This window comes from Zootoca vivipara, chromosome 16 (genome assembly GCF_963506605.1).
Source record: "Zootoca vivipara chromosome 16, rZooViv1.1, whole genome shotgun sequence".
NCBI lineage: Eukaryota > Metazoa > Chordata > Lepidosauria > Squamata > Lacertidae > Zootoca > Zootoca vivipara.
This window is the reverse complement of record NC_083291.1, coordinates 31,370,023-31,385,221: the sequence shown is the minus strand read 5'-3', so window position 1 is coordinate 31,385,221 and position 15,199 is coordinate 31,370,023. Positions and strand designations below refer to the sequence as shown.

The window sequence follows — 15,199 nt, the reverse complement described above, 5'->3', positions numbered from 1 at the left end:
GTGGGGAATTTGCTGGTTGGTCCACCTGTTTTCTGGGGTTTATACCATCTTCTTTTATTAATTGTAGGTTTCTTGTTGTTTTGGTTTTTAAGGTTGCACAAGACGACTCTTTTATGTTGAAATAAAGTTACTATTAAATGTTTTAAAGGATTATAATTACCCAAGCTTGGTTTCCTTTCACATCTCCCCATTCTATTATAAATAAACCCAATTCTTTTCTTCTTCTTTTTTAATTTAAATTAGCTACAGATTATACCCTTTTGTTATGGACCCTGCAGACCAAAGCTACTACTAACCCTTAAGATACCTCCTATCTAGAATTTGTTGCAGACCACGTTATAGCCACGCTCGGCTTCAGTGAACACACAATTCAGCATCTACTGACCTCTGCTGGCATGCAAAGGAACTCAGACAACACAAACCTAGGTTAAGAGTAGCAAGTATCAATTATACAACAAGCGTAACCGGCTGCTGTAATCAAACACTAATTTATAAACATATAACGCAGAATAACTTCAATCACTAATTTATAAACGTATAACGCAGAATAACTTAAATAACACAACCATAAACGTCATATCACTCGTGATTCATCAGTTCAATGTATTCAGTCATATGCTGTAGTTCATATTGGGTACCCATATGACATATTAATTGGTTCAAAAGTACTGTACTTCCAAATGGATGTATAATACAGGTACTTGAGGTTTTTTTTGTTGTTCACCGCTACCAGGATGTCAGTTAGCAGTTATTCCACAGAATGGATAGTCCAAGCTTTTGGATACTTTTTGCTTTCGGATACTCCCTTGCCACCTTCATATACAGTGGTACCTCTACTTATGAATAACTCTACTTACGAATGTTTCTACTTACGAATGGAGCTCCGTCCGCCATCTTGGATGCGGTTTAGATTGGATTTTTTCTACTTACAAATTTTTAGATAGGGTTGCTTCGACTTACGATTTTTTTCTCCCAATGCATTCCTATGGGATTCTACTTACAATTTTTTTCTACTTACGAATGTGCGTTCGGAACGCATTAAATTCGTAAGTAGAGGTACCACTGTATACGTCTCGTCTTCACCTGGATGCTCCGCTTCACCTGGATGCTCGGCGCTTGGAAAATCCATTCTGTGGAATAACCGCTGACATCGTCAGACACAGCATATTCCAAACTATATATATTCCTGGTAGCGGTGAACAACAACAAAAATCTCAAGTATTACACATCCATTTGGAAGTACTTTTGAACCAATTTATATGTCATATGGATACCCAATATGAACTACAGCACATGACTGAATACATTGAACTGATGTTGGATTGAATCACGAGTGATATGACGTTTATGGTTGTGCTATTTAAGTTATTCTGCGTTATACGTTTATAAATTAGTGATTGAAGTTATTCCGCGTTATATGTTTATAAATTAAGTGTTTGATTACAGCAGCCGGTTACGCTTGTTGTATAATTGGCATGCAAAGGAAAGCATCTGCCAAGGCCAGTGACCATGGCATCATCTCCATTGCAATTTGGACATTCCCACTTAGGGTCCAGAAGCAAATGGCCAGCAGCACCCCCAAGGATAAACTCCATCACTTCCCCATGGATCTTATCCACACTCACCTATAAGCTGAAGCACAAGCCTAGCAGTGGAGTTGCTCCAAAAGGTGGCATGGCTGGATGTCCTGGGAGTATTTGGTGGCTAAGCAGGAAATGCAAATGGTGTCTTACTTCCCACCCCTGTGGAAAGCCAATACTGCCCCCTTGCCAATAATTAGCTATTTGCTATCCTAGAACAGCACGCCAAAAATATACTGCCCAATGCAGGCTGTCTCACCATGCAGGCTGGCATGGGACTGCATCAACCTCCTGGTATAGGCAAGATGTTAATGACTACAATTAAATGGGGGGTAACCTGATTATTAATGTCTCATTTGTACATAAGTCACACTGCTGTTTGACTTTGATATATTTGTGGCAAATAACATTCAAGATTCGAGGTCGCTGCCCCAAAACTGGGAAGAATGTTCATTAAAGATAATATGGTGGACTGTAAAGAGATGGTTGGCGATGAAATAAAATACAAACGGAAACACATCAGTTTCTTTAAGATATATATTTATAAATTGGTTAACACTGTCTTTTAAAGGTGTATCTATGCACTTTCTGTATAGTATGGATAGGACGCATATATTTTTTAGTTATGGTCGAAATGACGATTGTCGCAACAACAAAAAAATTGAGTTGAATTAACACAAATCATCCAGCTGCCTTCAGTCTTCAAAACAGGGAGACCTGGATTTTGGGGTTGTACAAAAACGTGGAGGGAACAAACGAAGAATGATCAAGCTTCCGGCACAATTAAGGCCCCAAAGCACAGCTGAGGGCAGAAAATGTCCCCAGGTAAAGCAGTTTTAAATAATAGCATGGCCTAAATCACCTGTGATTAGAATTTGACTTGAGAGATGAAACACTGGGGGCAGGGTATCAATACTGCCACACTTGCCTGCACATGCAAGGCTAGCCAACCTTGTCAAGTTCCAGCTCCATCTGTCCAGGAAGAGGAGATAATACTGGAAACTGAGAAACTTATGAGAAATCCCAGCCCTGATGACTTGATTGTGGCCCAAGTTCACCCAGTGAGCTTCATAGCTGAGTGAGGATAAAAACCCTGGTATCCCAGGCCCAGCCTGACTTTCTAACCACTACACCACACTGACTTATTTATGCTCCTCCCCTTTTGCCCCACACATCCTTTCCTCTGATTCTGTACTGTTCCTTGTCAAACAAACAAGCAGAGAATAAAAACTTTAAGGATGCACACAGTTTTGTGTTGTAGACTTTTATTTGGGCACAGAACAGGAATTGCTTCTCCAAGAATCTGCGTAACGTGGACAGCTCTGCTCAATCTGCCAGCTCCACAAACATATTTTCACGATTCAGAGGAATCATGTAAAAATGCAAATAAAAAATAGGATTTTTCACATACTAAAAATATAAAAATAAGGAACTTTCAAGGTAGCTCCAGTTTAACCATGAAGACTCTGCATTGAAGATTTTGACCATTGCAATAAAAACCGCCGGCTCCTCGGATTCTTCCCAAGCACTCCTTGAATAGAAAGAGGTATTCAGTGCTGCAAACACCTAGAGCACTGCTCTCAAAAGAAAACTGGCACAGCTATGAGACCTGGATCCAGGGGACAGATGCTGGGCTCCAAGTTGGATTTTGCTTGCTTGGTGACACTGGCAGCACAATTGTATCCCTCTCACTCCAGGATGATTCCAACAGAGGCCAGAGCATCTATGGCCCACTGTGGGTAGCTGCTGAAACTGCCATACATGGTCTTCATGAAGTCCTGAACAAACTGTGGGAACCTCTGTTCAATGATACTCTCCCGGATTGAATGCATCAGGTTCAGCTGAGAAGGGGGGGAAAGACAGAGCCGCCATCTCTTTAGCAGATGCGTTTCAAACACCATGCATGCAAACATGAGCACAACTAGTCCCATGGAAGGCCCAACCACAATCAACAGGGGGAAACATAGAACAACAACAACAACGATGACGACAACATTTAAACTCAGGGACTGAAGGCTGAAGAGCTACCCCACAGCCTAATTCATCAGTTTCCCCAGCGTCTTAGAGATTCTTTCCCACCACCTACAAATGGTGCCAGGTTTTACTGCCTAATAGAAGAAAGCCTTGAGGCTACTAAAGGTGCAGAAGATGGACCAACCTGGTATGCAATATTATGCACAGTAACATGGTGCATGGCAGCTGTGTCGCTCCGGAAGAGAGCATTCAAGAATGCTCGGCTGTACCTGTCAAGAGACAAAATAAGGAACAAGAGAATGCTCTTGTGAGCCAAGGCCTAAGGAAGGTAACCAACACACCAATGCTAGGAAGAATAAGAGGAAATCACCGTGTCTTTTCCTACCAAAGTAAAAGCCAAGGTGTCACTAGCTAACAGCTACCCACTTTGCAGTGAGTATGTGGAGGTCAATTCTGGATCCACACGTCCTTCCACAGTGGGGAAATAGGTTTCTGGGTGGGAGGTGATCATAATGAGGGTTTGCCAAGCATGCCTTCCTCTTAGCACATTTCTCCCTTCTGTCCTGAGTTCGAACGTTTTCAAAGCCCATGGCACCTTTGGTAAAGGCTGTTCTCCAATTGGAGCACTCTCAGGCCAGTGTTTCCCAGTTGTCTGTGTTTATACTACATTTTTAAAGATGTGCCTTGATGTGTCTTTAAACCTCTTTTGTTGGCCACCAGCATTATGCTTTCCATTGTTAAGTTTGGAATAGAGTAGTTGCTTTGGAAGATGACAATCAGGCATCCGCACAACATGATCAGTCCAACAAAGTTGATGTTGAAGAATCATTGTTTTGACACTGGTGATCTTTGCTTCTTCCAGTACACTGGCATTAGTTCACCTGTCTTCCCAAGTGATATAATCTTATATTGTCTGTACTGGTTTACTTACACAACTGGTCATGGGCCAATGACTCCCGCACCCATTCCTCCCATCCCTGTCAACCCAATGCCTGAGGATGACTGATCTACTCAGAGTTGCACTAACAAAACTCAGCAAGATAAGAAAGCTGCAGCACAGATATATTTTCTACGACTCTGTTTCCCTGACTCCGCCTTTAAAAGTATACCTCAGGCCCCCAGCAATACATGAAAAATGGTCTGCCTTCCAACTAAGAAATCTGTCTTTGCAAAGGGCAAATCTGTGAGTTTTTTGTTTTTTCTAAACCACCATCCCCGAAGCTCACCAACCTCTGGCATGTGGGGCAATCACAGTTCTCATCAATGGGGCGAAAATCCTTGGCATATTGCTTGTTCTTCAGCTGCAGGGAGCCCCAGGGGACCAAAGCTGAACCAAAGCGCTGGAAGTTGAAAGTGCAAAGACATCAGCAGCCAGGAGATTCAGGGGAACACAAACAGCACTCTTCAGTTTTTCCAGGTTTAGTGGGGGTTTCAAATCACTTCACTGCTTTGAATAATGCTCCCACCCCAGGTTATATGTTCTTCCACCGTGTGGTGAAGTGGCCCTCCTCCTCCCCCACCCTCTTGCCAGTGGGCCCACTAGCAGTTTCCCCCACAGCCGACACAGCTACTTACTGCAGTCCTCGTAGGGAAGACACAGTCAAACATATCGCAGCCCAGAGCCACACACACCACCAGGTCTGTAGCATAACTTCATGAGAAATGGAGAGAGACACATCAGGTGATGAAGATGCTGCAAGTGTATCCACCCACTGTCTATGACACAGCCTGGCCCAACCAAGAATGCTCAGCCTTCTAATGGCAGAGCTGGGAACATTTTCGTGGTAAGCTTGTGCCCAGAAATTGTCATGGTGAGCACAACCGCCAAGGGGACTGACTTGAAATGGTCAAGTCATTCTGGTTGAAGGAGGAGAAAGAGGGATGGTTGTAATGGTTTGAGAATATAGAACAGGCAATGACCATTTTGCAAAGGGAATCGGTTCCCAGCGCATTGGCAGAGCACATGATGCTTTGCCTGAAGTGTGGCATTTGCTCCTACCCCACTCCCATGAGATAGCGAGGCTTGTTCCTGGGGAGATGATTCGTACTGAGATCTACCATCCTCCAGAAGTGATCTTTGGCTTCACCACCACTCAGGCCCCCAATGGCAAAGCCCGGCACGTCTCGTTTAGTCATTTCTAGCCGAGAGGGAGGGGAAGAGAGAAACAGAGAGACAGAGAGAGGGGAAAGGGAGATGGCTGTAAGAACTGTGAACTTCTACTTCTAGGGAAGCATCATCCTAAGGAAACTCAGACAAGAATGCCAACAGACCACTCCTCTTTAGAGTTGTTGCTGTGAATGTCTGAAGTATTATTTATTTACCAACAACCTCGAACCCAGTGCTGCTCAGGAATTCTGTACCGTTTTGAAAAGTTCAATCCACCATCTTGATTCAAAATGGTCTCCAATTGTATCGAAACATAGGCAAAAACCTGTTCCTTGATCTCAAGACCATGATGCAAAATCAAGTTACAATGTCTGAAAAGGTACCCAAATGTACAGTGAACAGACAAAAAACCTTTCCAAAATAGTAGATTCTCAGCTTGGGAAATAAGCCACAAATCCACGATCTTCTTCCTTTTCCAAATGCATGACAAAAGTATAAAAGCAGTTCTTGGAATTGTATTTGTAGAAAATTATCCTAGCTTGAGGCTATTATAATAGGAATAAGGAATACTACGTAAGAACCCTTCTGCAATTCTCCTGGTGTCTTTTTAGGCTTTTATAAGCAAAGCAACTGATCATTCTTAGGAGGAAAGGCCATATTTAATATTTCCTCTTCCATTTCTTACTGTTAACACCACACCAGAACCAAAATAGCCTAAACAAGCATCTGAGCTATTTTGTCATGAATTTACAATCTTTCTGGGTAAGATTGTTCACCACTGCGAGTGAAACTTTACTTAACTAGTCGATCAATTAATGTTTGCAACTCTGGTTTGCAACTTTAGCAATCAGTGACTGAAGCTTTACAAATTGCATTGGTAGACTTGTGGCCAGAAACTGAAAAACTTCAGGGCTGGGAAACAGATATGAATTTCAGCAAAACTCTCTTTGGTCTGGTCTTGCCCTCAAATATGAATAGCTTCAAACTGGGACCAGAGGTTGCTTGTGGACAAAACCCATACAAAATAATAATAATAATACTGGTAATAATAATAATAATAATAATAATAATAATAATAATAATTTACCTTCCAGACACTTAGATCGGAGGGAAGGATCCAGTCCACCCTGGATAATAGCAAATAAATTCTGCTGGCCAGGCTTGGTATGTGCTGCAATACATCTGTCCAGCCAGCGAATGGACCTGCAACAGACAGATCCCTTGGTCAGTAAAGAAAAGGTAGCATTTGTCATATCGTTCCACAGTCAGACATTACGTTACTCAGGGAGTTGCAAATGTAGGTGCATCAAACTTCCAGCATTAGTCATTCCAGAGGAGGCACCACAACTCATTCTTTCTTATCACCCCTCAAGCATGCACTCCAAGTTGGCAGCTCAGCAGAGAGGCAATGAGCCATGCTGACTTGAAATCCCACAATCTGGACTTGTAGTCTTATCCTTGGATAAGTGCAGTAGTTGATTTTGGGGGGCGGGGAGGGATACAGGACTTAACCTAGCACAAATTTGGCATTAACTCAGATGACTTCTACCTGTGCAAGATGATGTTTGTGTTTAAAACAAATTAAGAGTAGCTTCTCCAGTCATATGACATTTGTATAATTTCATCTGCTCATGCTAAACATACAGAATTGAGATGCTTCACTGGTAGTAAACAAAGATTCCATGCCTAGAAAAACAAGGCAGGCCAGTAAGCATCACAGAAGTCAATGGCGCAGAGAAGCCGAGTTGGGATCAAAAGGCAGATCGACACAAGACACAAAGCAAACCTGAACATGGCTTCTTCTACCCGGGGGCCGCTAACCGTGCTGCTGACTACATCATCTAACTGCATCATGATGTCAGAGCCTAAGAAAGAAAAATGCAATGTATGTCAGCAAAAGCACATAAGATCAGTCCACACCACAGATTTCAAATTTATTTATTTAAAAAAAGGTATTCTCTCAATTTTTTGCCCTAAAGCCTAATTAAAATATATAACACAGAAGTAGCATAGAGTCGGCTATCCCACTGTACTTTTACTAAAAATAAGCAAGCTCACCTCAGTTAACATTGGCAGAGGCAGGCATCTCTAAGACATTACAGTAGTGAAAATTTCATAATATTGTAAACTTGATCGCTTCTTAATACTCAAAGAAACTAAGGTACTTTTTTTAAGGAAAGCCAATTGTATACAAATTGTTTTTTTAATTTCAACGAATTTAAAAATAATTCAGGAATTTAGGATCTTTTTTCATCTACTTCTATTTCAGAAAAGTCTTGATTAGATGTTAAAATTCTGAAAATCAATGCAAGCGGCTCTACGTTTTGCTAACTGAAAAGCCTGCCTCCCTCCCTCTCTCTCCCACCAGATTTTTAAAAACCCTCTATATGGTATGGTGCTGTTCTATAGAAGTGGGATGAAGTTAACCATAATAGTTGTTTTTTTCCAGATCTCTGCTCCACTTTCTGACCTCCACTCAGTAGTAAATGCCAGGATGGAGCTAAAGAAGGCACTCAGAATAATCTCATTATTTACAATTTACGGATTTCTGGGCTCTTTAGGTGAATTTTAATAGCCCATTGTGGATTATTCCCCAAAGTTACTCAGGTCACAAAATGCTTTCATCTCATTGGTGCCTCATTTGAGATCTTCAGTCAAGATTCACCATTAACTCAAACAGAAGGGTCACCACCAGAGTAACTGGTTGCCTCACTCTGAAGTTCTATGTCTGTCTATGTGGAATTTCAAAGCAGGGAAACAGCTGTGGCAAGAGAAGAAACGTCTGTGGTATGAAGCACCAGTCAATTCAGCAGTTGGCATTATGCAAGACAGAAGAGTTACCAAGAGCATTTTGTATTTCAATGGATTTCTCTGGAGTCAGCAGAATCTCCTTGCCATCATAAGGGGAACGGAAGCACACTCCCTCCTCTGTCACCTTAGACAGCTCCACCAGAGAGACCATCTGGAACCCACCGCTGTCCTGCAGGAAAACAGTGACACCATGAACAGACCTGAAATAAGCAAAATTATTCTGTTCTGGTGCTCTGCTCCCATAATTGCCAGAAGAGCAAAGTGTTCATTTGACTACAGAGGCCTAAGAACTGGGGTGGATTAAAGAAAAAACCCTTTGTGCTTCAGCTATAGTTATTTTGCGTTCTGAACTTCTGTGTTTGAACACCTCCTTTCAACACTCCAGCTGCAACTGGTACACTCACTTCTATTCCTGGTGAGGTGAACAGTTCAAAACAATTTGTGCAAAGCCACACAGAGAATCTGTGGCAGAAAAAGAGTCACTGCTTTCTCCCAACAAGAATCTCAGGCAGCAGCATATATTGCTCACTAGAAGAATGAATAAGTGAACAACATTCCTTTTCTCTCAATCTCTCCAGTTACGGAAAATTTTCAAAATGAAAGTGTATCTGCTTTGCTGTGTTCTAAACTAACATTCAACTGAGCAGTGAGACTCTCCCATGTGCTTCAAGTGTTTCTGTAACACATGTGCCCCAGCTCCCACAATGCCTAGATTCCTGCCATCTCTCATAAGCCATGGCTTCTTATTTTTGCCAACAGCCGATGGTTGGTTTTCCAGTGGCAAGTGCTTTAATTAGTTCCTTCAATACTCACCGTGAGCAGGTTTCGTGACCAGTTCATAAAGCCATGGAGCCCATTGGCTTTTTGGATAAGCTCTGGTCCCTAGAACAGGATAAAAGGTTATAATCAGTGCCTAACATAGCTAGTGCCAAAGACCCCCACCACTGATGCCAGGCATCGAAACTTTCCTCTCATAATCTGGCATATGACCAAGCTAAAAACAGCAACAGCACAAGGTCAGACCCTTAACATTCAGACAATGTGCCTGCAGCAATATTCAGCGCAGGATGCTCCCAACAAAAGGGCACATAGGGGAGAACAAACCAAAATACATGAGAGATGCTGTAATGCATTGGCTATCAGACTACACCATGAACCAGAAAGTGTTTGGTTGGAATATCACATCTGCTTTTCTTTCTCTCTTTGTAGCTACCCATCTGCAATGTGTAGATATCATCTAACAGGGCTGTTGAAGGAATACAATAAGACCAAGTGTGTGAAGTATTTTTGAAATCTAAAATACCATGTAAATATTAATTATCTTCCTTCTTATTTGTTCTGCGAGAACTTCTTCTCTTTTGGCTTGTTCCAACCCTGGAATCTCACTTGCCTGGCTTCCAAGGAGAGCAGGAACCACCTCAGCAAACACCCCTCAGTATTCTGTAGTGGATTTCTTAAAAACCCATATTGTGGTCAAGCTTGCTCAAAAGGTTTGTCTTTTGGGGCTCTGATTACTTAATACTAAGAGAAAGACACGCTCAAAGCTATTCCTGTATTGAATGAAGCACTGTGTTCGCTGATTAACAGAGTGTCAAAGAAATAAGAAAAAATGAGAGGGCATCTCTTTTGACCAGATATCTGGGTTCAGATAAAAACCATTTTTGAATTTGGAATAGCTTCCTGGACAGAAATGATAACTACCCATAGAAATAAAAGACTTCAAGAAAGCTGTGGCTAGACACCAGCACGTCTGTCCCCGTATAAAAGGCAGCAGCAGAGAACAAAATTCATTCTCTTTTTAATCCAAGTATTCTTTTGTGTGAAACTTTTAAATTTAAACTTCTAAAAAACAACCCTACCTATGCAGATTTCCAATGCTCATGCATTATTGCAAGACTGTGGGGAGCTGAAGTTCAACAGTTCACAACAACCCTGCAATATAGTCCCATGTTTATATCAATATTGCAAATCAAAGCTGGGACTGTACAAGGCTGGCCTGGATTTTGAAGCCAAAAACTTCCCAAACAAAAAACATCTCTCAGGCTTTAGGAACAGCCAACCTACTTAAAATTTCCAGGCTCCTCTATTCAGTCTGGTGGAAATTTGCAGACTTAAAAACATTTGCAGATTTAAAAACATCCATCCCTCTGGCAGTTGTCAACCTCTGGGACAAGTAACTTTTTAAATATTCATCTCGGCCCAGACAGAAACAACCAAAATTCTCCTCCTCCTCCTCATTTGACCCTCTACTTGTGTTACATATCAACTTAAACCACTCCAATAATTTCTATGACAGCATAGAATAGCAACTAATAAAATGAATTTCAATAGTGACAAATGTAAGGTTCTATACTTAGGCAACAAGAACCAGCTGCTGCACAAATATAAGATGGGGGACACCTGGCTTGCCAGTACTGAAAGGACCTAGGGCTCTTAGTAAAACACAAGCTTAACATGAGTCAACAGTGTGATGCCGCAGAAAAAAACACTAATGCTATTGTAAGGCTTCATCAACAGAAGCATACCGTTGTGTCAGGATCAAGGGAAGTAATAGTACCTTTCTATTCTGCCTTTGCCAGACCACATCTGGAGTACTGAGTCCAGTTCTGGGTGCCATAGTTTAAGAAGGATATTGACAAGCTGGAATGTAAGCAAATGAGGGCAACCAAGATGATAAATAGGGTGTGGAAACCAAGCCTTATGGGGATCGGTTGAAGGAGCTGGGTATGTTTAGCGGAGACCAAGCGGAGTTATGAAAACCACCTTCAGCTGCCTAAGGGCTGTCCTATGGAAGATAGAGCAAGCTTGTTTTCTTCTGCTCTGGAGGCTAGAACCCGAACTAATGGTTTCAAATTATAAAAAAGGAGATTCTGACTGAACATCAGAAAGAACTTTCTGACAGTCATGAGCTGCTAGACAGTGGAACGGACTCCCGCAGGGGGTAGTAGACTCTCATTCTTTGGAGGTTTTTAAGCAGAGACTGGATGGGCACCTGTCTTCTATGATTAAGCTAAGATTCCTGCGTTGCAGGAGGTTGGACTAGAGGACCTTGGGGTCCCTTCTAACTCTACAATTCCACAGTCCTCTGTTATCAGCAACTGTTACGGCCTTGTGTTTGTCATTCCGTTAATGCACTTACAAAATATTTGTTTTGAAACTCTTAATCCTAATAAACTGCTCAGGACTGCAATATCTCAAGGACCGCCTCTTTCCATATGAACCTACCCAGACCCTGAGATCATCTTCTGAGGCCATCCTTCTCGTGTGCCTCCTTCCTTGAAAGGTTTAGAGGGTGGCAACATGAGAACGGGCCTTCTCTGCAGTGGCTCCCCGTCTGTGGAATGCTCTCCCCAGGGAAGTTCGCCTGGCGCCTTCAATATACACCTTTAGGCGTCGGGCAAAAAAAACGTTCCTTTTTAACGAGGCCTTTGGTTGACCTGATGGACATCCTATACTGCCTTTTAAAATGTGGCTCTTTGGAGGGGGCGTTATTGGGTTATTGTTTTTATTTTTATTTTATATACTGTATTGTGATCTTTTCTGTGAACCGCCCTGAGACCTCTGGGTATAGGGCGGTATATAAATTCAATAATAAATAAATAAATAAGTATTTTTTTTAATTTAAAAAACCCCAGATATTACAACCACTATAACTGAACTGAATATTGGGCTTCTTCCGCCCTGAAAATAGGATGGGGTGGGGGGGACTTCCACTGAGAGTAGGAAACGTCCCCGCCATCTTTAGTAGAAATAAATGGCAAATCAAGCAAAATAAAAAAATTCCTTCAGTAGCACCTTAAAGACCAACTAAGTTTTTATTTTGGTATGAGCTTTCGTGTGCATGCACACTTCTTCAGATACACTTGAAAAAAAGTTTTTTTCAAGTGTATCTGAAGAAGTGTGCATGCACACGAATCTTTTTTTCAAGTGTATCTGAAGTGTGCATGCACACGAAAGCTCATACCAAAATAAAAACTTAGTTGGTCTTTAAGGTGCTACTGAAGGAATTTTTTTATTTTGCTTCGACTCAGACCAACACGGCTACCTACTTGTAACTGGCAAATCAAGTTTGGGGGGTGGGGGGGTTGTCTTACTCACGGGGCGCATGCCCAGATGGTAGGTGTTCCCCAAGCACAGGCGGCACCCAAGCGCGTCCAGCTGCGTCGCGGTGAGGCCCTTCATGGTTCCCTGAGTACCGACTGGCATGAAGACCGGGCAGTTGACGGAGCCATGCGGCAGCCGCAGCTCGCAAGCGCGGGCCTTGCTTCGCCCGCATTCCGCCACCACGCGCAGCGACAGGGCCGGCGCCGCCGCCATAGCAACCGAGCCGCCCTCTCCCCGCGCCAACGTGGCCTGTCACGTGATACGGCGTTGTGAGGGGCGGGGCTAAAAGATGGGTTTTTAACCCTTCTACGTACCCCGACGTCTATCTATAGCGATACAGTACAAAGGTTTTCGGTTTTGGAGGGGCCCGACGCTGTTCATTGGACTCGTCAAGGCGCCCGCCCATTGACGCCGGATCGTTATTGGCCGTGCCTGCATTAATGCCCATAGAGATACGAAAACAGAGGGTAGAGGTGCCTGTGGCAGCAAAAAAACAACAACGAACAGGCCCGATTGCTATCTTTAGATTGGCAAATATTTTTGGTATATAAACATATAAATAAGAGGAACGAAAATAAGAACCGCTAAAAACATAGAATGTACAATATACTATATATATATATGTGTGTGTGTGTGTGTGTGTGTGTCCTATTATCATTATAATAATCGCTTAAAACATACAGTACTGTATAATATATAATCTATTAAATTATACAGTATTATTAGTTAATTGATTTTATTAATTATATTAAATGTTAAATAATATATGCATAATCAATAATAATAGTAATAATAATTTATTATTTATACCTTGCCCATCTGACTGGGTTTCTACGCAAACCATACAAAAAATTACTGTACCAGCCCTTTCAAAGATGACAAAACAGAATGCAAATTTGTAAGCCGGTTTGTGATTCATTTGCATGAAACGTGGCACAGAAATAGAATCAATCAATTTGCATAGAATTTGCTTACATATGCATATTGATGCATTACTATAATTTACTGTACATGGAAATACCCTACATCTCACTAACGTGGAGGGAGATGTGAACAGTTGACTTATATTTTGAACAGCAAGAAAAAGGACACATTTGCTGACTTCTACTTTTAACTATGGATCGCTATGACAGCTCTCATTTTATGTACCCATGAAAAAGAGGACGTGTCCTGGAAAAAAAGAGGACATATGGCAAACCTAGATACCTGCTCAGTTTGCCATCTAGCTGCTGGTGATGGGCAATTTCAAGGCCTCCGCTCTCCTTGTTTAAGCTTCTTTACCTTTTAACCAAACTTAGACTGAACAGCTCTTCAAACAGAGGATTGTTCTTTGGCAGCTCTTCAAAGAGAAAACTGGAAAATAGAGCACACAAGCCATCCGACTAAGAGTGTGCCCCTAATAATAATAATAATAATTTATTAATTTATCATTATCATGTTCTGTATGCACAGTTTTTCATCTAGGCAAGCAAGAGGCACTCAGAGTTACATTTCAGACAGGAGGGAAGAGTGTAAAGCAGGACTGGTGAGAGGTGTGCCTGGGAAGAGTCCCGAGGGCCAAGTAGAGGCATGGAGGGCCACATTCCCCACTCACCAGCCCTGAGGTCACCACCCCTGATTTATATGAATCCAACCATCTGAGTGACCTTGTGAAAGTGACATGTAGAATAGCCCCCCCCAAAAAAAACTTTCCTGAACAGTGGGAATATCTGAAATCTTGAGAAAGTATTGTAGGCAGCGCCACAACATTGCTGCTATGCAGGTAACAGTAGTCACAAAATGGCTGCTGTGGGGCTGTGGCCAATTACAAAATTTACTACTGTGACAGAGACCTTATTCTACACAAGGGAGTCATTTCCCCATGAAACTGAGTATCAGAAAGAGGCTGGCTAAGCCCAAATAATAAAACATCAATTTCACGGAAAGTGAACTGCTCTGCTATCCATTTCATTGCTGCTTTAACATAAGAACACTGATTTCACCTAATGTTTTGGAGAGGGTAAATTTTTAGCAAAGTGCACAAAAGTAAGTCAAACGTTATGCAGATGTTGTGGTAATACAGCATTGGTTTCCAAAATCTTGGAATGGTGTCGGGGGTGGGGTTATTGGTTTGTTTTGTTGTTTTATGATGTATTTTGTCTTCTCATTTTGTTGTTGTTGTGAACAGCCCTGGGATCATTGAACATTAACAGAGATATTTAAGAATCAACACACACACCCTTCTCTCTGACTATTTTGTGTTTTCTGTTTGTTTGATTTTCAATATTACTACTTCTGTGTCATGTGTTTCTCTTATCTCTCTCCCACCATAGCTGCCAAGTTATCCCTTTTTTAAAGGGATTTCCCCTTATGCTGAATAGGTTTCCTCGTGAGAAAAGGGAAAACTTGGCAGCTATGTCTCCCACCCACCTTGGTAATACATATGGTAGCTGCTCCATCCGCATAGCAGCTATGTATCTCCACTCCCATTATAATTGGCATATAGGACGGCTTGGTGAGTGTACGTAATGGAAAATAAGAAGGAAATAATGACTCAGCTGTATCCAACAATGTAACTGCACAAGTGGAACAACTTCCACTAGTGCAGCAGGGGAATTTATCCCACCTGTGCATCACGTCCAAA

General features: G+C 42.0%; 1 protein-coding gene across 5 annotated transcripts; it reads right to left on the bottom strand.

Annotated features, from left to right (window-relative positions):
- Nucleotides 1–2,828: 2,828 nt before the first annotated feature.
- QTRT1 (queuine tRNA-ribosyltransferase catalytic subunit 1) lies at nt 2,829–12,907 on the bottom strand. Of its 5 annotated transcripts, none has more exons than XM_035141264.2 (11): nt 12,891–12,907; nt 11,030–11,112; nt 9,286–9,354; nt 8,503–8,641; nt 7,448–7,526; nt 6,749–6,864; nt 5,554–5,692; nt 5,130–5,205; nt 4,785–4,894; nt 3,739–3,823; nt 2,829–3,421 (listed from the first exon to the last, which is right to left on the bottom strand). In XM_035141264.2, the coding sequence occupies exons 2-11, from the start codon at nt 11,087–11,089 to the stop codon at nt 3,269–3,271; spliced, it is 1,026 nt and encodes a 341-aa protein (XP_034997155.1). In that variant the 5' UTR covers nt 11,090–11,112; nt 12,891–12,907; the 3' UTR covers nt 2,829–3,268. The 5 variants fall into 5 exon arrangements, with proteins under 5 accessions (XP_034997155.1, XP_060124769.1, XP_034997154.1 ...); XM_060268786.1 differs by lacking the exon at nt 12,891–12,907 and adding an exon at nt 12,567–12,682; XM_035141263.2 differs by lacking the exon at nt 12,891–12,907 and adding an exon at nt 12,571–12,663.
- Between the last annotated feature and the right edge of the window lie 2,292 nt (nt 12,908–15,199).